This window comes from Drosophila biarmipes, chromosome 2L (genome assembly GCF_025231255.1).
Source record: "Drosophila biarmipes strain raj3 chromosome 2L, RU_DBia_V1.1, whole genome shotgun sequence".
Lineage (NCBI taxonomy): Eukaryota > Metazoa > Arthropoda > Insecta > Diptera > Drosophilidae > Drosophila > Drosophila biarmipes.
Window position 1 is genome coordinate 4755014 of NC_066612.1, and position 22801 is coordinate 4777814.

The window sequence follows — 22801 nt, forward strand, 5'->3', positions numbered from 1 at the left end:
CGCATTCAATTGTAAAATCTCAATGGAAAAAAGTAATATATATGATTAGCTGCTTCAGTTTTATATAGATGTGGGGGAAAAAGTGACGGGGTAAACAGTTGCAAAACATCATGGCCACGCTGACATTGCCGCTCCTATGGCCGGCTGGATGTGTAAGACATTTACGAGCGTTTGAATTTGACAGATTTCTTTTATTAGAGCGACAGACAGCGTCAAAGGAACAGGCAAGCGCTCATGCGTGCAAAATCCGAGTGCGCCCTGCTATATCCCATACACACCGCATATAGTACACCATATACACCATACAAGTACGCTCTAGCCGGGGTTCCGGTGGGAGTTTAATAAAAACAAACAACTTCAGAGGGCCCAGGGCGATTGAAAATCCCTATGAAGTCGTCATAAAATCTTTTATGCAGTTCAGCGCATTTGTTCTATACGCGGGCCAGATAAATGGATTACGGAACTTTGCAAGTAGACGGGTGCCTATTAAGTTATGCACGCCAGCTTCTTCCACGCTTTTATGCTAGTTTGGTAATTAAAAGTGCATAATAAATTAGTATTAACCTAGAAGTTTGGGGCTGAGGCTTTTCCTTAACTCAACTCTTTAAAAATTAATCAAACGAACAGGAACGGGGTTACTTAAGAAGTTGAGTCATGAAATCAATGGTTCGGATTACCGAATGCTTGGTCTTGAATTAAAAAATATATATTACGTATTTCAGTTGTATTAACCAATAAGTTAGGATCTTAACCTTTCCCTAACTCACATTAAAATTAAACCTTTGAAAAGTTACTATTTTACTTTAAAAGTTTAAGAGAAAGATAGTTGGCCATAAATGATTAGACAAATTGTGCTAAAAAGAATCTTTAACCTCTTCATAGTATCTAAAAATATTTATTTAAAGTATTACCCAACAAGTTTGTGTCTACCCTTTCTTTACTTACACTAAAATTAATTATACAATAATTCAGCCAAGAAATCAATTATTTTGAATATGAAATTGATATCCTTGAATGATTTGAAAAGATAAAACTAGAAACCCTTCACCCTCTCATGGCCTCTTAAAATGAGTGAAATGCATGGGTACAGTACGCTTTTCAGCTTATATAATATGTTCCAATTAGCAATCGATCGGCTTCTTTGGACCCCTCTGCCCGGAAATCAAAGGCGCTTACTGAAATATAAAAAAATCGCTCCCCTCCGAAACCTACTTAACAATGCACGCTCCTCATCGTCAATTAAGTTTAATTGCCCCGGCGAACCACTCGAAATGTGCATACAAAGTGAGCCGGGGCATCGTTGAAATCGCTGCCTGGCACTCCACTCTGCGGCTGCCCAACATTAGCAGTTCCCATTTAACAATCAATTTATTTCGCAATATTTTCGGTTTTCTACCCCATCGATACCTTTATCCCTCCGCCCTCGGCCCTGCCCCCGAGGAGGCTAGTTTGCAAGTGCCATTTTCTTCCGCACTCGTTGCATATTCATTCAAATCTCAAGGGCCCCGAGGTAGGCAGCGCCTGTCTGATTCGAGGCAATTCGAAGCCCTAATTGGCTTGACCTCCTTGTGCGGAGTTTACTGTTGCAGGTTGCAGCCACAAAATGGTGCATAATGTCGTAATAACTTGTTACTTTCGGATTCCTGTTGCCCTGACTTATTTCAACAATATTCGAGTGAGGCGTACACAAAAAGGGAAACTTTTTAGGTCGGTTTTTATTATTGCATAATACACGTAGCTTTATTTTTAGAAACTAAACATGACTAGCAGATACAAATACTTGGAAATACATGAGAAATACATTCAGGACTTATAAATAGCATACAAAAGTCGTTGGATTTCGAGTATCTTAATGGCTATGTTAGGATGCTACACATACACTTAGGAATCGCTATATGACACAGTTATGGTTAAGTATTTGGCCAGGAAAATCTACCATTTGCTGGCCCCCTTCTCGAGCAAGCCACGGAAAACAGAGCCCGGCAGCTGTTGGAGCTCCCTGGGATTGCCATCCTCCACGATGCGCCCTTGGTCCAGCACAATTAAGCGGTCGTAATCCAGAATAGTGGTCAGGCGGTGCTGCGGAATATAATTGTCATATCACAGCTGCACTCGAGTGCCGGGATTAACTGCAAACTCACGGCAATGGTAATGATGGTGCGGCCCTGGAAGGCCAGATCCGCCGCCTTGAGGAGTGCACTCTCCGTGCTGCTGTCCAGGACACTGGTGGCCTCGTCCAGGACCAGGCACACGGATCCCCGTAGTATGGCACGCGCCAGGCAGAGGAGCTGCCGGTGGCCAGCACTCAGGTTGACCCCGCCGTCACAAATCACCGTTTCTAAAGGGTATATGAAAAATAGTTACAATCGGAAATAAAAACATTAGTTTATAATGTAAAAATAACTGTTGCAAATTATTTTGAATTTGGTAAAAATATAATTTTAATTTGGTATAAAATATAAGACATACTCTTACTCCCTTTCTGAACGTGCTTAAAGTCCTATGAAACTTGAAAGATTTTATGGCTAGTTTACTTTCCTGTGGACGTGCCTAAGGCCATATGGCACTTGGATGGTTTTATAAAAAGGTAACCTTGGATTCATTTTAAACATTAAATAAAATATTAGTTCATGAAATATAGTTATTTTGAGAAAAGGTTGATAAATCAAGAAATACCCATAATTTAATTTGGTATAAATAATAAAACCTAAGTTTACTTTCCTGTAAACGTGCGTAAAGCCTTATAACACTTGGATGATTGTATACGAAGGTAACGGGATTATATAACATTAATTTAAATATAAGTTCATTAAATATTGTTAAGATGTTTTCGGTCAAAAGCTATATACTTCAAGCAATGCCCTTAATTATTATAATTGAAACTTAGGTTTCATAATTTAAACTTAGTTTTCCTGTGAACGTGCTTAAAGTCTTATGACACTTGGATGGTTGTATAAAGATTTTAAATATAAGCTTAAAATTCACTTAAATACTTGAAGGCATTTAATTTTTTTAAGTTTTTAAGAAAGGATAAAAGATACAAAACAACGATCCATCTTAACAAAGAACTCAATCGAAAACAAATCACCTCAAAATGCTCAGCACTTGAGGTTTTCTGCCAAAGCTGATGCATAGTAAACCTCTGCCCAACCTTAGAGCTGCATACAAATTGGAATAAAATATCACTCCGCTGTCATGACTATTTCATAAGACAAACTCCGAGCCCAAGGACAGCAAAAGCTCCTCAACGCTGTTGTCTACCCCTAGAAAAGGATGCCAAAATCGCACTCACCCAAACCGAGGGGGAGGTGCCCGTTGACGAACTCCTTGAGCTGCGCCAGCTCGAGGCAGTTCCACAATTGCAGGTCCTGGAAGTAACCGTGTGGATCGAGATTTTCACGTATGGTTGCATTGAACAAGTGCACATCCTGCGGAATTATCGACAATCTGGTTCGCAGCTCGTCTGGTCGGATTCGCTTGATGTCCACGTCGTCGATGTAGATGTGGCCCCGGGTCGTTTGCAGGACCCCGAAGAGGGACAGCCCCAGGGACGACTTGCCACTGCCCGTGCGACCACAGATGCCAATCTATAAACCGATTAAAAGAGGATGGAATAGTTGCAGTTCAACGAGTTTTAAATGTTATGCAATCAATGGGAATTTCAATTTGAAATACAATCACCTCGTTTAAGTTTTATTTTTAGTTTTTTAACTACCTGGTTTTAGCCCACATAAAAGCTTGGCGAACCAGGTGAGCTCATTTTTATAAAATTAGTCCTTGCATTTGAGAGGGGACCTTTGTCATCATCAATCAACATTTCTGCACACTCTCGACAGCCCCCAACAATTAAAACCTATTAAACTGTGTGGCAGATTTTATGAAGCACACAATTCGCGTTGCTCCTCCGCGTTGTCCCCGTTTTTGATTTATTATCTCATCACTTTTTTAATTTATAGCGAATATAAATTGAGTACAAAAACGGTGCTGCCCTCAGTTACGCTTTTTGTTCTACATTGATGATTTAATTTTAAACTCAAATCAATATTGCTGACATCTGTCCTATAGGGCGAGAGATGTTTTTCTTACAGTATCCCATTTCTTTTAGGTATTCAATAGAATTTATGTAGTTATTTTTTGCACTACTCACTCGTTGTCCAGCAGGGATTTTCAGTGTAAGATTGCTGATGACATTCTGTGTTTGACCTTCGTAGCGCAGGCTGACATTATCGAAATGGATATCCCCTCTTTGAGGCCAGGAAATGGGAACGCTTTGATCTGTAAGTAGAAAGCGGTAAGTATTTATATTTAATTTCCTCCAACCTCTTTATTCCCTTAGCCTTAATGTTATAATTTACTGAACTTGGAGGATTTTCTAATGTCATGTTAAGGTCCTTTTTTATCAATCGGACAAAGTTAACAATAACTTATGGCTGATTTCTCTATGTCCTCTTTGAGTTCTAGATCCTTATTCGTTGGGGAATATTCATATGAACTAAGGACGATTTCTAAATGTCATGTTAAATTCAATGTGGTAAACCTTCAAAAAAAATAATAATGAGGAATATCAGGTAAATTTAACTAGAACAATGCCTTAGCTATGAGTTTTTATGCAAATAAAATATAACATGATATAGAAAAACTCTTTCCCGAAACAGAAAGACAAAAGTTAACCTGACATTGAATGGATACGAAAACATTAACAGTCGCAGGAAGTAAACCTATCTATCTATCTATCTACTACCATTTCGTATCGGCTCTTAATTAACTAAACCCATATCGTAATCAAATATGCCTACAGCGAGCTCAAAAGTTTGTTTCAAATATTTTCAAATGCAATTACAAGCAAAAGGCCCTGTGATGCGTGCCAAACGCCCCGAGTCCCCGGTGACCCAAAGAGCGACCAGCCCGGCTGACCCAAGACTTACAGCGCTCGAGCTTCCTGGCCGGCTCATTTGGCAGGACGACCTTCCCGACCTGCTCGTCCTGCGGTGGCAGTTGCTTATCTTTAATCACCGACGTCTTTGTCGTCGCCTGCTCCACCTTGTCGCCAGCTGTCGCCGTGAGGAAGTGGAAGTTTAAGTGATTGCCGTCGCCGCTTGCATTGCCTGCATTTAATTTATCAGCAGCAGCAGCAGCAGCAGCCCCATTTTCATGTCCTTCACCAGCTCCTGCGCCATCTCCTTCTCCACCTCCACCTCGGCCTCCATCTTCATCAACATCACCGGCAGCTGTCGTTGCGCCTGGGTAAACTTTGTCACCGGCATTCGACTGGCTCCGGGACGACCTATCGACTTCGCCGCTCACATCTTCTTCATCGGTGGCTGGGTGGGCCTGCTCCAAGTCCAAGTCCGGATCCGTATCCGCATCCGCATCCTGTGCCTGGGCATAGTGGGCGATGCGTTCCACGGAGCCCGCATACATCTCCATATCAGCCAAAAGTTTTACAACCCAATTAAGGTAAATCGGCACCAACAACGTGTAGTTTATGGCCAGACCCACCAGCGATGGGGACGGGGCTTCCGAGGGGCCTTTATTGACAGCATAAGTTTCGGATGCCCCGGTGGCGAGGTGCCTCGTCGCGTGGTTCCTGCAACTGACGCTCGCCGTCGCCAGGGCCGTCACAGTGGCCACAAAAACAATGCATCCACCCAGACAGTCCTGCAGGAAGACAAAAACAAACATTAAAACCGACGGATGTTCGGATGTGCGGCGTGATTAAGCGGATTGGGCTGGGGGCTTGTCTGTGGTCGAGGTCGTGTCTACCCTGCTGACTAATTCACTTAGCCGCCGGCTATTGGGCTACTATATTGAATTAAAAATTATACAGTGTTTGTACTATAAAGTAAAATTCGAAGCGTATACTATCAGCTAATTATTTCAGAAATTTCGAGAACAATTAGTGATGAATATTAGTTGAGTATTTTTTTATCTAAAAGATCTAAGTAATAAATGAATACAAATTTGTATACGTCTTAAGGATCTGCTTAACAAATAAAACCTAAAACATTTTAGTGAGTCTTAAATTTACATTAAAATAAAAATATACATTAGTGTTCCGGTTTTCACTTCACTTATGTGTTAAAAACAACGTTTCGTTTTCATTTTTACATGCACTGACTTTTGAAAAACAGTTATCGGAATGTTTAATTGATTTTTAACATTTTTTCTAACTCAGATAGCTGTTTGATCCACTATAAAAAAACAATATAACATTCAGTTACAAAATTGTTGATTTCTTTTAAAATTAAACTGAATTCATATATATCCACATGGATACTTAAAAAAATGTTTAAAATATAATAAACATGGTTTAGTTATTTAAGTAAGTATAGGTATACTTAAGAACCATATCTTTTACATACTTACCAATGACACCCCCAGCCATCGATGACTGGTGTTCAGTATCGCATAGGCAATGGTATTGGCCTCGAGACGTTTGAATAGGATCTCTGTAAATCTAGTCTGCTGATTAAAGGCCCTTATGGTGGTCACTCCTTGAATGGTCTCCGAGAGATGGGATATGACAGGGGAGTTGGTCGTGTTTTCAATACGCTGTAATTCTCTGAAGGGTACCATGAATTTATTTTAATATCAATTAACTAAGGATAACCATGTGTCCCACCTTGCCGAGCACCTGTAGAACTTTTGTATGATGTAGTAGGCCCCGCAGATGGGCAGGGTTAGCACCAGGATCCAGGGGGAGATGGTGACATTGATCAGGATGGCCGACAGGCAGAGCAAGGTGAACTGCAGCAGGCGTTGGCCAGTGGCGGCTATTTTCTGGGGTCATAAGAATACATGTATGATTATGGGTTATTTAGGATACATAAAAATACAACTTGATTTATAAAAAATACACATAGTGGGTCAAACGTGCTTATCGCAGTGCCATCTTGATCAGCAAGTGACAGCAATCCATATCTACCCCCTGTTCATAGCCCACGTAGCCACTAAACAAGGCCAGGATGCCAGATACTATACACAAATCTCACCTTATCAATGACGGCCATATCGTTGCTGAAGGGATTCAAAATGCGTCCGAGCGGGGTCACTTGGAAAAAATGCAACGTTTTATGCAAAATCGTTTGCAGCAGCTTATCGTGCAAATTACGACGGGCATTACAGCCGGCAAATTGTCCGGCCGGTGTTGATACCAGGGCCATTATTATACAAACACACGAAATTGCGGCGTACATGCGAAAATAGTACGTGACTTCGTGGGCCTCCGCCTCCGGCGGACCCTGCGCTGCTTCGTCCTGGCCCTTGGCCCTGCCGTGGGCCTGGTCCTGGACATGGACATCGCTCCACTGCTGCAGCCAAACGTCCGTGTAGACACGCAAACACTGCCAAATTAGTGCGGTGATAAAAAAGACGGTGATTATGGGCAGACCGGCGGCCCGTATGTACATTAGATATATGTCGTCCGATATTTTCCCATATTTGCGTTCCGTATCAATGGCAGTTCGAGCGGATCCACCTGCCGAGAGCAGCACGTGTCCCTCGCCGGGCTCCTGGGCGGCCGAGGATGTCACGTTTGCCCCCAATTCTTTGTCGGCCGCTGATTCGCCAGTGTCAGCGCAATTTATTGTGGTTTCCTTCGAGTCAATATTCACGCCTGTTTTTTTGGGGCAAGACAAAGGGTCAGTTCAGTGTGATGGAGATTTTCAAGGGGTTATTGTCTTACGATTATCTATCTATGATATTATATCAATATACTTTATTTAGCTCCTTAATCTATTATATACACAGAAACATCCAAGCACGATGTTCTTGAATTGACAACATTTATTCCCAAAAACCCTGTAAGAACAGTTTGAGCTCATTGTTTTTAATATAAAAAACATAACACTTTTGATAAGAATACATTACTATCTGAACTTATAATTTAAGTAAATACCAAATACATGTTGTTCTATTTTTGGGAACATTTTCTTCTCAATTAAATTCTTTAGCTTCTTAACCTATTAGATATATACAGACATCCAAGCACGTTGTTCTTGAATTGACAACATTTATTCCCAAAAACCCTGTAAGAACAGTTTGAGCTCATTGTTTTTAATATAAAAAACATAACACATTTGATACGAATACATTACTATCTGAACTTATAATTTAAGTAACTACCGAATACATGTTGTTTTATTTTTGAGAACATTCTCTTCTCAATTAAATTATTGAATTTTATTCATTTGCTTGGTATTAATAATAAACCATTTGCTATCCATTTGAGATGCAAACAGAGTTCCGCAAACTGCATACGATTGACTTTTGATTAAGAGAGGTAGTAAGTCGGAAAAGATCAACATATTTTAACTACGCAGGAAAACCACATGGGCCAACATCAATTAAACCAGGCCACCGTTTCGTTTAACAAGTTGCCCGGGCAAACTAATTGAAAGAAAAGTTTACTTCCCGTCTGCGGATTTGCCTAGCGAAAGATTCGCCGGTTTCGAATGGAGTGACACTCGCAGCACTGATTTAATCGAAAGTTTCCGCTGCGAACCCGCCGACTTATCAGCCAAATATTGATAGATCAATGCATCCAAGTTGGGCCAAAGTTTCTGCCTGCAAACTTTTCGCGCCCTGGAACACTGTCTCTTTGACTTACCGCTTGGGAGCTCAAACTTTTAAAATCAAAGTTGATTTAAGTTTTAAGCTACACGCATGCATTGAGGAGTAAACTATAAGGAGGGGTCCCCAGTGATTTGGCAAGGAAAAAAGGAGGAGAAATTTTCTTTCCCGGGTATAATGCCAATATTTTGCTTACAGTTTTCACGCCCGGCTGAATAAATTTCTGCTAATCAATATTCATTACCAGATGTTGCACTTTTAAGGGGCAAGCCAACTTAAAGTTCAATTAAATTTAATTCGTTTAAAAACTTAAACTACAAATTATCTTGGCAACATAGCCTTGTAGCATATTATGTTAGTATTTAATAAAGAGTTTGGGGTGTTATAACTTACTTTTCTTGGGCTTTTCCTCTGAAAGTAATTCATCCTGAACCAATTTAGCTTTTTCAGCAGCATCTGTCGTTAAGAGTGTCGAAGGAAAATGAACAATGGGGGGAGACTCCTCCGAAATGCTTCTAAAAAGAGGTTGATTACTTGTTCAGATTTTGTAGATTTCAGTAATTTAAAATATGTTTTTATAGTGATAAAATTAAATATTAATAAATTAAAAAACGTATAATTGATTAACAAGCGTAATAGTATTTGTTATGCTATTTCTTAAGTACCTTAATTATAAAAAGTGTTTCAAACTATATTATAATATATAATAAAAAACAAAATAAATAAATCCTTTACTTGTTATTATATAAAAGTGGAAGTGTTTTAGGTTTTTCCCTAAGCTGGTAATTTAAAAAATTTTTAACTAATACTTGATTTTAAGTATACTTAAAAATTATAAAATGTTAAATAAAAGAAGCAATTTAAAAATGTGCTTATAAACTAACTTTAAGATACATTGTCGAATAATCTGGCACTCACAGAATGGAGTTGGTGGCGCTGAGTGGAAGATGATGGTTCTTGGGTTTATTGGAACGCCGCATGGACATTCTCCGGAGGAACTGCTGAAAACTGCCTCGCACCTGGTCATCCAAGGGACCCTCCGAGCTGATGTTCAAGGCCTCCTCAGACTCCGTGTTCTTCGGACATGTCACCTCCATGGCTGGCGGTGAGGAGGCGTTCCGGGACAGAGGTTGGTGGGCCACATTCTGCGGCGGCTGCCAGGATTGAACCCGAGGCTCAGGTGCTGCGGAGCCCAAATCACAGCCATCCACGCTGCTTTCCGCATAGCTACTGCCACAGGTGGCCACGGTACTGCGGTTCAGGAGGTCTCCGCTGGTGGAACTCGAAGCAGAAGTGGCGGTCAGGGTGCTCAGACCACTTAATCGGTGCCAGGAATTGGTGGTCCTACTTCCACGACGACTCAGAGTGTGCCGGCGACGCGGACGCATGATGACATCATCTCCCTGGCACTCGTCAATGGGCAGGGGAACATCGTACATCAGGTGCCGGGAGCCGTAGATACTGGAGCGCTTCCGCTGCTGATTGAAGCCGCCGTTGCTGTTGATATAAGACTGTGGTGGGAAACCAATGGAAATAGTTAGATCACGTTAGGTGGATGATGTACAATATCTTACGGCACACACTTGGTCATCCTCCTCGTCCTCTTCCACCACATTTGACTGGCTAATGGCCACCGATATGCAGCCACTGCCATCGGTGGCGTCTGCCTGGCAGCCTCCATTGGAGTCCATTGTCACGGAGATGGAGCGCTGCAATCCCAACCTGCTTACGTTTTTCAGTAGCTTCCAGCGCTCCCCAGCTGTTTTTTCACCTGGACTGGGAATTATAAAATATTAAAATGGTTAAATTAATAACTGCATACAATGGTAAGCAGCCAGGAGAGTAATTCCACTGGCTAACTACTTACTTCTGTGAAACATTCTCCTTTTTGGCCTTATCCATGGCAATAATCGAGTTCCATTTAGCGGTTATTTTTGGATGCATCAATTCAATTTCCGCATAGCTGCCACACGCCTCCACACGACCATCTTTTATGGCAATCAACTAAAATTGGATAGTTATTTAATTGTAATTCCAGCTTAAATGTGGTTGCCTTTTCTGCATAGGGCTTACGTATTCCGCTTCCTTAATGCGATGCAATTGCTGTGTCACCAGGATAAAAGTTCGATTTGATTTTTCCAGCATCTCGCGAATACAATGCTGAAATATATGCTCACCCACCTCGTTATCAAGAGAGGCAAGGGGGTCATCCTGAAAAGTTTGGAGATTTTAAATAAATATCTAAAGATGTTAAAATAAGGCAGAGAGAACAGTCTCTTAAATCATAAAAAGTCTATATTATTTTGGGTATCATTTTAAAAAAATATAATAATTTAATTTATGGGAAGTTAAAGTCTAAAAATCTCTTGACTTATTTTATTATTTTTGAGCTCGACAAAATAATTTGAACGTAATCACAGTGTTCCTCAATATTTCCATTTATTTTTCGGGAGCCAGCATCTTGCTGGGCTGCACCCACTCCTCGAAGTCCTCCCTCTCGATGCCCGCATTGATGGCCTCCTGGAGCAAGGAGGTTCCATTCCTGTGCGCCGCCTTGGCAATGGCCGCAGACCGTTCGTAACCAATGTGAGGACCCAGGGCGGTGACCAGCATCAAGGAGTTCTTCATGATGCTCTCGATCCTGGTCTTGTTCGGTTCTATACCCTCCAGGCAGTTGGTGCAAAAGGACCTCATGCCATCGCCCAAGAGGGTGATGGATCGCAGCACATTGGAGGCGATCATGGGCATAAAGGTGTTGAGTTGGAAGTGACCACTGGCACCGCCCATCGAGACTGCCACATGGTTGCCCATCACCTGGGCGCAGATCATGGTCATGGCCTCGCACTGCGTGGGGTTCACTTTGCCGGGCATAATGGAACTACCTGGCTCGTTTTCGGGCAGATGCAGTTCACCCAGTCCACAACGGGGTCCCGATCCCAGGAACCTTATATCATTGGCTATCTTCATCACACTGGCTGCTATGGTGTTGAGCTCCCCGTGGACCTCGACCAGAGCATCGCAGGCGGACAGGGATTCAAAGAAGTTACAGGACTCGACGAAGGGTAGGAATGTCAGCTCTGCAATCCGCTTGGTGCACTGCAGCGAGAATCCCTTCTTGGTGTCGTACTTCGTGCCCACATAGGTGCCGCCCATGGGCAACTGATACAGCCTGCTCAGCGCCGAGTCCAAACGAGATCTTCCGTTCTCCAGCTGCTGCTGGTAGCCACTGAACTCCTGTCCCAGCGACAGGGGAACTGCGTCCATCAGGTGGGTCCTTCCTATTTTGATCACATCCATCCAACCACTCGACTTCTTGCCTAGCAGATCTATAAATATCCTCAGGCTCGGGTACAGCGTCTCCTGCAACTGCATGGCCACGGCGATTCTGGCCGCTGTGGAGAAGGTATCGTGGGAAGATTGCGAGAGGTTCACGTGCTCATCCGGGTGCACTGGCTCCTTGGTTCCCATCTGGCCGCCCAGGATCTCAATGGCCCGATTGCAGATAACCTCATTTACATTCATATTGGTGTGCTCCCCGGATCCATCTTGCCAGATGACCAGGGAGAAGTGCTCCTCATCGTACAATTTACCCGAGATAACATCATCGCAGGCCTTGGAAATGGCATCGCACAGATTCTCCTCGAGACCGTGGATTTTATTCGCCTCCGCAGCAGCTTTCTTCACAATTCCCAGGGCCTTTATAAGGGGTCGCTGGGGGTTGGGCAAACATGTAGAATATAGAATCTATATATTCCAAGCTTTTACTCTTCCAGGCTCTTACAGGCATGCGCTCCTCAACGCCCCCGATGGGGAACTTCATCAGGGATCTCATGGTCTGTGGACCGTACATCCTATCGAGGGGAATGTGCATGGGACCCAGCGCATCGTATTCCACCCGAGTATCTGGTACTATGAGTCGTGCCAGCTTGTACATCAAACTGAAGATCTCCTTTTGATCGAAAGACATTTTGACAATTTATAGGTATAAGGATTAGGAGTTTAGTATAGATGGGAGCAAGTAATGTACAGGTCAGGGAAAGGTTACTGGTCTGTGCCCAAAATATCAATTAAAAACTTATATTTCTATGATTACTATAAATGAAAACTATCTGAAAATCCACTTTTGGAACTACCCTAATGTAGTTATTTATATGTTTAATGCTGACTTACCATGATAACCACATTGGCAGAGGAGTATATAGCTCGAGCAATCGCAATTCGCTGCCTCTGTCCTCCGGAAATATTTATGCCACGCTCTCCAATAGTGGTAAAGTCGCCTTTGGGCATCAACTCAATATCGGGCTTGAGGGCACAGGCTTCCAGCACGAAATCATATCGTATGGGTCGAAAGGACTCCCCAAAAAGTATATTCTCCCGGATGGTGTCATTCAAAAGCCAAGGTTCTTGGGAAACGTAGGAAATTGTGCAGGTTCTGAAAAGGAGATAAGCGATTTTAGATTAAGAAATATAATAAAATATAGTAAGTATTAAAAAATATATTAAAGTGGGAAATTCATTGATAGTGAAATTAAAACACATATCTCTTTATTTACTTTCCTAAAACAAGAAAATGAGTCAAATCTTTTCCATAGAAGTGAGCATATGATATACATTTAGTTCATAATATTACATCACATATTTTTAAAACAAGAAAATAAGAAAGTGTAATTGATAGTATGAAGTTATCATACATTTATTACTTGCATTTCATTGAGACCTATAAATGAAAAATGGCATAAATTAGGCTAAAACCCACTAAAATGTTTAAAAGGCTTCTTTTGGGGGGATGGTACCGAAGACTCCTTATTTAATACATTGCAGGCGGTACGTATAGAAGACGCATAAATTTGCAAGCCAAGAGGAAGAAGGAAGCCTTGAAGACACCACAGAGGAAAAAAAAAACCTACTCAAGCTAACATAGACATTTATTACAGTAATTGAAATTATTGCACATTTGCCGGCTGCCAAGGCAAGTTCTTATATGTAGAACCTACACTGAGGACGGCAAGGGAAGGGGCGCAGTCGTCCTGAAGGAAGCAATAGAAGCAAAGGCCACAGGATGGGATGGGTTCGGGTGGCGGCAGGAGGCAGTGCACCAGATTCCTCGTTTCCACTCCGCGATTTTCATTTTTTAAATGCATTTGTATAGGGAGGGCCCTCCCTTGGGAATCCTTTGCCTGCCCCTCCGCCAGACGGCGATGCCATTTTTATTTTATGTGCAATAAAATTAACAACGTACACAGGCGTTTTGTGATAAATTACCGAATTACGTGGCGTGCATTGAAACGACTGTTAAAATATGTTGGATGACTGCGGCGGATTCGATTGCAGTTGCAGCAAAAATGGCAGTTTAAACTATTCCACCTGCTAGCCGGGACTTTCTTTGATTTCGGCGAGGGAAGTGGGTTATCGGGTCAGAGTTCAATAGGCAATAGGGAGGTAGAAGCCAAAAAATCAATACTAATAGGGTTATTTATTAAAAGCAACTCCATCAACATCGCTAAGATATGGTATGGGATAAGTTCGTGGATAAAATAACTTGGAATCACGTTTTCTACTTGGTCTCCTGGTTCTTGTTCTAAAGATTTATTCTATCATAAGATCGTGGGAAAAAATCCTAAAAAGGGGCCATATTAATTTATAATAAAAAAGCTTTTTATATCTTTGTTAAATCGTCTAAATCTGGGTTAAAAAAATAATTTTATTGTGAAATACTACCAATAAAGTTCAAACTTTTTATAAAAGCTCTATAAATCGTTTTTAAATAATCCTTTTCTAATTCTGTGATAAGTTCGTGGTTTACTCATATGGTATTAATGTTCCCAATTCTTGTAAAACCTTATTTTTATAATAATCGATTTGAAATAGTATACTCCCAGTTTATAAGTAAGCTATTTGCAGCTCTGTCGGCATAGTGAATGCATGAAAATAGGTGAAAATTATGCAATTAATTTTGATAAATGGGCAAACACTTTTATCCTCTATGGGAGCCAGCGTTGTTGGCACAGCTTAAAAAATAAGCACATAAATAGCTGAGCAAATTTACAAGAGCAGTGTGTGCTGGGTTCTGAGTTCTGAGTCCTGGGTTTCCTGGAGTTCTCGGTGGGCTGTGTTGACAGACAAGGAAACGTGCTTAATCTTGGCCGCAGGGAGATGCCGAGAGGTTTTCAAGGGTTTTATACGCCAAAAAGAGCTTAGGATAGAAAATATTTTGAAACTTAAATAGGAAAATAAGCTTTAGCAAAAATAGGTCCCCAGGGAAGGCTGCTGGGTAAGATTTAGGCTTAAAATATTGAATAAAATTTGTTATTTTTAACTTCTTAAGAAAACAATGCTAAGAAGTCTGTCTTAGAGATTACCTGTCGTGTTTTAATTGAGCTTGAAAATGGAAAGTGTATTACAATCTTCGAATTTTAGCCCTTAAGTAATAATATGTATAGGTCATACACAGAAAATTAGACAGGATAACAAAAAAGAAAGCTTTAAAATCGTTTCAAACTAAAATAAAATTTTTAGGGGGAACTACCTTTCCTTAAAAATTCAGAAAATAGGTAGAAATATTTTTATTTAACACTTAAAATAATTATTAAAATAAACTGCAATGAAATTAAGATTGAAATGACTTATTTAAAAAAGGATAATATGTAATAATGTTATGTAGGAAAGACAGATTTTAATGAATTCTCATACTTAATTCCCAATTTATGCAAAAAATGGCAGAAACTGCTTTGCATAACTCGAGTTGTTTAAATAAATATTTTTAATACATATTTCGTTGTCATATAAATTTTTTAAATTAGATTTTTCCGAGGCTAACTTCTTCAAAAAGTGCAAAAACTTGTACAAACTACTTAATTTTACCTCAAATGTGTCTTGTGTATATAGAGAAACCTTTTGCATACATATTTTGCGGACTTCCTGATTTGTTAAATTTAATTCCCCCCATTTTCTCTACTCACTTGTGCCAGAACATGTTGCCCACGAGCAGGGGCATCTCCATGAGCAGGGCGGACAGCAGGGAGGTCTTGCCACTGCCATTTTTGCCCACAACTATGGTTAGCTTTCCCTTGGGAACGATGATGCCGGGAACTTGCAGCTGCACCACCGGCATCTGACTCTGCGGCTGCCACGTGAAGAGTCCGTCGTTTATCGAGACGGCAATGTCATCGGGCATTTTGAGCAGCAGGGAATCCCGTCGCCAGCTATCCGTATTCCGGGCACGAATCACCGAGAATTCCGCCGGTCTGTCGCCGATGGTTCCTCGCATTTTCGGAGGCCTGATGGCCACATAAGGAGTATTCCGCAGCAGTTCCCTGCGCTGCTGCACTATCTTGTTGTGGCCCAGTTCCTGAATGCTGGATGGGGACACATCTCCCCCTGATTCATCGGTATTTAGCAGCAGGGGCGTGGCATTAGTTGGCACTTCAGACTTCTGGGCCAGCCGCTTTTCATTTAGCCGATTTTCCGCTTGAGCCGTCCGCATTGTCATGTTCGATTTCTCCTGCGTCTCGTACATATCCAAGGAGGCATCGCTCTTGCTCAGGATCCTGGCCATATTTCGTATGCCCTCGAACTGCTTTTGGATCTCGCTGGAGTTGAGGAATCGCTCTAGCCGCCTGGTTGACACCCTGGCTGCTATGATAATGGGCACTGTGATGGGGAAGATCAGCAGGGGCACCGTGAGTTGCTGGAAGAGCGCCAGAGAGGAGAAGAGTCGACTGGCATTCAGGTCGAAGTCCTGATCCCGGTGTAGCCACACATAGACGCCCAGGGTGACGAAGGTGATCAGCACGGTGGCCACATGAGTGAGAACAGCTGTTCAAGAGAAATATAAATATTAATAAACAAAAAGGGTATCCCTTTATGATAACACATACTCATTAAGGTCCAAAATGTGGCATCCTTGTTGAGATACTTGAGCTCCTTATTTCGCGCCACTTGAATCTTTTTGAGAAACACCTCATCCCAGGCATTGAGTTTGATGACCTTGATGCCCACCAAAGTGTCGTGTATTTTCTTCAGTCGCTCATCGGTGTATTTCTATGTAAAATAATAATATTTGCTTGATTATATTTATATATATAATCAATTATATATATATATATATTAAAAAATAATTTTATAACTTTTACTTACCGCAATTACCTCCACATTTTTCGACATAGCGTTACCAATTAAGAACTGCAGGGGCGTCATTATCACTATGCAGACTATGGATCCAATAACTGCACTTATTCCCAAATTCACATACAGTAAATATATAACCACAGATATCTAAAAACCAAAAAATTAAATTTAATATAGTAACTATATTTTATTCTTGAAAGCCTAAACCCTTTTTAGAGTCTATAAAATTAATAACTAATAAAAACGATTTATTGATTGTCTTATATCTAGTAAATTATCCAAAAAAGAAAAGTAAAAAAACCCCTTCTGTAATTTATGTGAGAATTATAGGGACAGCCAATAAATATTTACAAATAAAAAGCATTTTACATAAAATCAAATTTATGTCTTGACGATTATACAACATATTAAAAACATTTATATCCCTTTTTCAAGTCAAGGATTTCCCGGCCGGCCAGTGCGATAAATTAGGTTCGTGTTAGCGAACATCAAACGGAGTCCAAATGGCACACAAGTTGCTCATAAATTGTAAAAACGATTAGTCTACCAAATGGCGAATCTCAGTACGAACCTTAAAGGGAATGGCCCAGGCATAGTGGATGATCAGGAAGAACTGCATGATGTTCAGGGTGTCCTCGGTCATGTGGTTGGTAATGCTGCCGATGTCATTGGTGATTTTCGATGCTATAAGGTAATAAAGCATTGATTAAATACGAACTTAGACAAATAATATTTTTGTCGGCCGTCATAAACAGAACAATATATGTAAGCTTTAAATGCTAAATGAGTGATAATATTATGTTCTATTTGAATGTTATATTTGTTGAACCGCAACTCGCATGGTGAAAGTGTAAATGGGATTTTGTTCTGATTATCAACATCCATCTATAAGCCAAAAATTGTTTCAATCGGACTATAAATTAAAAAGTTATAAGCATATAATATTTCCCAATTTTGGAACAGCTATTGCAGCATGCATATCTCCATCTCCCTCGCACTACCTTTAGCAGAGTAACGTGTATCTAATTTCTCATTTTTATCTGATTTAATTTGTGTTAGATTTCCAATTTGATATTAAGTGGTGTTAAATTGCTGTGCTGGAACTATTTATTTTTGATTCTTTTTTTTATATAGTGATATCTATTATCCCATAATTTACCGCTTGAGCTGTCCACCTGCTCTGATGCTGGCTTGGTACTCTCGTTTTTCGGTTTCTCATCCGGAGGAGGGGAAGTCGCCTGAGCTTCTTCTTCGGAATACCCACCGCCCGCATTCAGAAGCAAACTTTTCCTATAAATTAGACCCTGCAGGGACGTCTTAATCCTGATGCCAGTCATGTTGAGGATGTGCGTCGAGGCCTGCGACAGGGCGCCCTGCGTGATGGCGGCCAGCAGGACAATCCAGGCGATGCACCACCCATTGGCCAGGAGATCCGACCACGTGCTGCTGTAGATTCGCACCCTATCGATGTTGGTGCCGAAGACCTCGTCGAACTCGTTGACCAGGATCCTGGAGGCGGTCAGCAGAGCCGTCTCCTCCGGCGGCGGCTCCTCCGGGCTGACAGCCTGGGCATAAAGTTCCTCAATATATTCCACGATATTCTGTATGGCCAGCGGTCCAATCAGGGCACATAAATCACCGGCCAGCTTCAAAATGCCGCCCAGGGCAAACATTTGCCAACTGTTCTTTATGTAGCAGTACCACAGGGAAGGCGACGAATTTGACTTTTTCTGCACATTAAAATTGTTTAGGGAGATATGTGCGCCTATTTGTTAGGTTCACCCACCTTCTTCTCAGTGTAGATATACAGGAAGTGGTCGTAGTGGGACCTGGCGCTGTCCTCCAGCTTCATTTGACCCAAATTCTTCAGCTCCAGTGGTTCATTGTAGCCCAGCCACAGCAGTGGTGTTAGCCACCAGAAGCAGCATTTCGAGTAAAATGTGGCCAGGGAGTGCTTGTAGCCGATTTTGGCATAGTCTTCCAAATAGTCATCGTGATAGCACTGCAAAGTGGGAAGAAATGTGTTTTAAAGTTTAATAGATTTTATAATACACAGAAAAAAAATCTAAAATTTGAGCAACAAAATAGTTATAATTAGTGTTAAGTAGTAACCAAAGCTACAATAAAATTATCGACACCATTTTTGAACATTTTTTTACAGTTTTGTAACTATTTGTTTTGGTAAAAATTTAAGAATATAATAGTTAAATCGAAATGTACATTTTACCAACAAAAAAGTTTCTCTTAAACAAAAAAATACACCGATTTTACCATTTTAAGGCAGTTTTACTGTTTAGTAATACTGATTTTACCAGTCTTTAACTCTCTTCCAAAGTTAGCTAACTATTGATTGTGGTAAAATTTACCATCCATTTTTTTTTCACTGTAACTAGTGATTTAAAAACCACGAAATTCCAGCGAGCCCACATCTGTATCCCACTTTTGGAATTTAAATATTCAACTCTTTGGTGGAGCTTTCACTTCCTACTTTGCCCGTTGTCGTGGGACTCTTCCTGTGACCAAGCCACAAACTACAGGGCACAAAAAATACATTCTCGCAAAGTATGAAGGGCATTAAGCTCAAAATCTGCACTTAACCTCAATTAAAATTTAAACATGCAAATCGCATTGCAATTTTTGGCTTCCTCTGTGGCGCCAACTTGCATTTGTTTGCAGTACAATTAAATAAATACGCTTTTGTCATGGTCGCAATTGCAGGCAGTGGTATTTTCTAAGTTAATCCGGGTAAAGCAACCGGAACCTCTGGCTTAATTATGATTTTCCAGAGGTTCACACATATCATATTCGCTTGTAAATTTCAATTATGAACAATTTTTCGCCTTACAAAATAAATTTAGATTTAAACCATAAAAATTGGTCAGCTGTTATGAAACAAATACCAAAATATGTTTACCAGACTTAAATACAATTGTTTAATTCTTATCTCACTTCACTGAACTCAGCACTCGTATTTGTTTATAAAGTAGGTATATCATTTATTCCAGGAAAAATTCGTATTCCCAGTTTTTAATCAGCTAAAATTGAACCCAGAACCCCTATGAAGACATTGAAAAAATATTTACATACTACAAGTGTTTATTTTACGTCTGACTAATTAACAAAACAATCAAATTGGTGCTCTAATAAAGACATTGCAAATATTATATACATTATTTAAACACACAAAAACTTATTTTTATCTAATTTTTATATTTTATATTTCAATATATATAGTAGGTATAAATTTCAAAGTCTATTTGATCAAAAAAAACTTACTTCCTTGTATATGGTAACGCCATCCATCAATGCCAGGGATATCATGCACAGGGCGGCCATGCCCACGAGGCACGTCTGGAGCTCCAGATAGTCCTCGTAGCGCCCCAGCTCAAAGAGTTCGTTGAAGAGCAGGGCAAAGGTCAAGCCCTCCACGGCAGTACTGGCATACAAAAACACTAAAATTGGTTGAAGTTAATTGAACAGGTGCTGCAAGACACTTAGATATCAGCAGAACCCTCACCTGTGGACTTCTTTCGCTCCACAATGCGATGATATACCATTAGCATGAGGGTCAGAAATGTAGAGAAAATCGCGTTCCATACTTCTCCCGAACCAATTACAACCAAATAATTCAGATCCCTGGGACTCGAATGGAAAAGGCTGTTAAGGTATCTCACATTTTGCTGAGGAAGAAGGTTCCTGGCCAATTCAAAACTATTTACAGCCAAAAGGGCCAGGGAAACAGCTGCACGTCCATTGTGGAATATTAGTAATGTTTTATGGCATCTGCATAGGGAGGTAGAAAGTTTATAGGATTGAGATACGGTAAATAAGCAAATGATTATCTTAGGAGACGGGTATATAGTACGAAGATTATAAACCTAATTTAAGCTTTTTTGATATGTGTTTAAAACATTTATTTATTTAATTATTATAAATAAGAAGCTATGCAAAATAATACCCTTTCTTCATATTTTAAATATAATTTTTAGTAAACACAATAAATAAAGCTATGTCTTTCAGTCTATGAACATGTTTTATTAATCACTAAAAGACAAAAATAAATTCCTATTGATTTATATCCATAATATGTTGATATGTATTTAAATCTCATTTAAAGTGGGTGTCTCCACAGCGCTTTACCTCTGAACATTTCCTAGGGAACCACTTCATATAATTAATGAGTATAAAAAACATAGAAATCAGGCATGTTGCTATAATTAAATTGCCGTTCCCAATGATATTGATTTCGTGCATCTTGTACATATTTATTTATATGAATGCGCCCTTAACGCAAAGTGCGTTGCAGATGCAATTGAGATTTCCCCATTGAGAATACTTTGGCACGCGATGCGTTATTTTCCGAATCCGGAAGGCTATTTGATTATGTTTTAATTTCGCTGCGGGGTGCATATGATTTTCAATGGCGTGGGCACTTGAGGTCCGGATATCAATTATTGGTTTTAAAGTGGATTTTGGAATCGATGAGGGAAAGATCACGTAGGTATATACACAATTTCCGGTTTCTTAAAATATGAAGATCCATTTTTAAAAAGTAAGATACAGTTCAAAGTATCAGCTTTGAAATTCCCTTTTAGAGCTGATTTTTTAAACATATTTTTTATAAATGCAAATAACTGTCAGTGCGTGCGAAAATGTCAAAATTATCTACTTTATATAGTTGCCATGTTATCTTGGTGATTAAATGTTGTCTGGCGATCTTTCAAGTTGATTATGCACAGAGGTAAAATGCTCTAGGCCCTCTCATCACTTCTCCAGAATCCGTATAATCTACAAACGCATGTGCTAAATTTAAACAAATGTGCTCATTTTCTTGTCTAATACATATACGTCCATGGGGGGCATTATTTACATTCTTATTTTGGTTGCAATTTTAGAAGGAGTTCAATAGATATAAAACTTTTTAAGGCAATAACAAAGGAGCTAATTAAACGGATATTACAGCTGACCTTATTTCAGTTCACGTCTTTGCACAATTTCAGGGGGAAAAACGCAAACTCATTGTAAACAAAGCAGCGTAAATGTTTATACCCACATGTAAAACAAATAAAACAGAGCAAAAACACTTTAATTTTAGTTTAAAATGTGTCAGTACGCCTAGTTGTACTAAATGGCAATCGCAAATATACATACATTGGGAGAGTTCCCTTGCAAAAATACATATAAACAGAAAACGCCTGAATGAAACTCACTTTTTGTATCTTTTCCAAACAAGTATCCAGCCGAAAAGTAGCAGAAAAATGCTCAGGCACGTAAAAACACGCCTCACACGGTCAATGCCACAAACATCTGTATTTAAATTATCATAAATAGAGCGAACATGCCCATCCAAGTGGTCACAGTGTATTATGTTGAACAACTGCTTCATAATGGCCAATAAAAGCGAAACTTATGGCCAGAATCGAGTGATGGTTGCCAATGTTTTCCAGCCCAGGCGCCGGGCTTTCAACTCTTCCCCACAACCGAAAGATTTCACATTTGTGATATCATTTCAAAATATTTCCCTCCCGTTGCGAGGCTTTGTATCGCACGGCCACAATTAAAACCGAATCTATAGGCAGCATTCACTTTCAAACTTTGGCGTACAACAGGTTGAGCGGCCAATACAGAATCGCTCAATATAAACAAACTATTTCGCAATCGGGAATATGCACTGCGATTGCTGCTGGCGCAATGTGTGGTGTTATGCGGGAACGCGATCGCGATGGATCCAAAATTAATGCCGATTCGTTTCAAACTGAGAGAGCCCGTCGCGTCCCCAGTTGCCATTCAGTTATTATTCTTTTAAGTAATTTCTGTATAAACAAATAGCTGCAAGAGACATGGCCGGGGGCCGGGGCTGTTGGGGCGCACGTTCCCCGCGATAAAGAAAACTTCGAGAGAAGAAAAGGCCAACCGTCTTCGACCGAGCGTGGCGGCACACTAAGCAGACTCTCGCACGCCGGAAAAATCACGAAGAGCCAGCCAGCCGCCCGAACTCGAGGAGATATTGCACTGATCTTCTGGGAGATCGCGCACGTGCGCGATGGGGAAAAGCTCTTCCCACATCGGCTGGGTCTTGGAATGGGGTTGCCGACCACTGATA

The 22801-nt window shown here is 40.5% G+C and overlaps 2 protein-coding genes across 3 annotated transcripts; both read right to left on the minus strand.

Moving 5' to 3' along the window:
* Positions 1 to 1697: 1697 nt before the first annotated feature.
* LOC108034822 (ATP-binding cassette sub-family C member Sur) lies at positions 1698 to 22625 on the minus strand. Of its 2 annotated transcripts, none has more exons than XM_017109915.2 (23): positions 21909 to 22625; positions 20216 to 20481; positions 19975 to 20150; positions 18485 to 18700; positions 17858 to 18428; positions 17270 to 17382; positions 16708 to 16845; positions 16449 to 16611; positions 15531 to 16386; positions 12742 to 13003; positions 10645 to 10782; positions 10439 to 10575; positions 10155 to 10347; positions 9490 to 10082; positions 8965 to 9086; positions 6993 to 7615; positions 6623 to 6780; positions 6367 to 6562; positions 4926 to 5658; positions 4148 to 4275; positions 3293 to 3587; positions 2142 to 2338; positions 1698 to 2079 (listed from the first exon to the last, which is right to left on the minus strand). In XM_017109915.2, the coding sequence occupies exons 1-23, from the start codon at positions 22082 to 22084 to the stop codon at positions 1933 to 1935; spliced, it is 6597 nt and encodes a 2198-aa protein (XP_016965404.2). In that variant the 5' UTR covers positions 22085 to 22625; the 3' UTR covers positions 1698 to 1932. The 2 variants fall into 2 exon arrangements, with proteins under 2 accessions (XP_016965404.2, XP_016965414.1); XM_017109925.2 differs by having other exon boundaries at positions 10146 to 10347.
* Positions 10920 to 12630, minus strand: LOC108034826 (probable fumarate hydratase, mitochondrial). Its single transcript, XM_017109940.3, has 2 exons — positions 12353 to 12630; positions 10920 to 12282 (listed from the first exon to the last, which is right to left on the minus strand). Exons 1-2 carry the CDS (start codon positions 12536 to 12538, stop codon positions 11011 to 11013), a joined length of 1458 nt encoding a protein of 485 aa, XP_016965429.1. The 5' UTR covers positions 12539 to 12630; the 3' UTR covers positions 10920 to 11010.
* Positions 22626 to 22801: the final 176 nt, after the last annotated feature.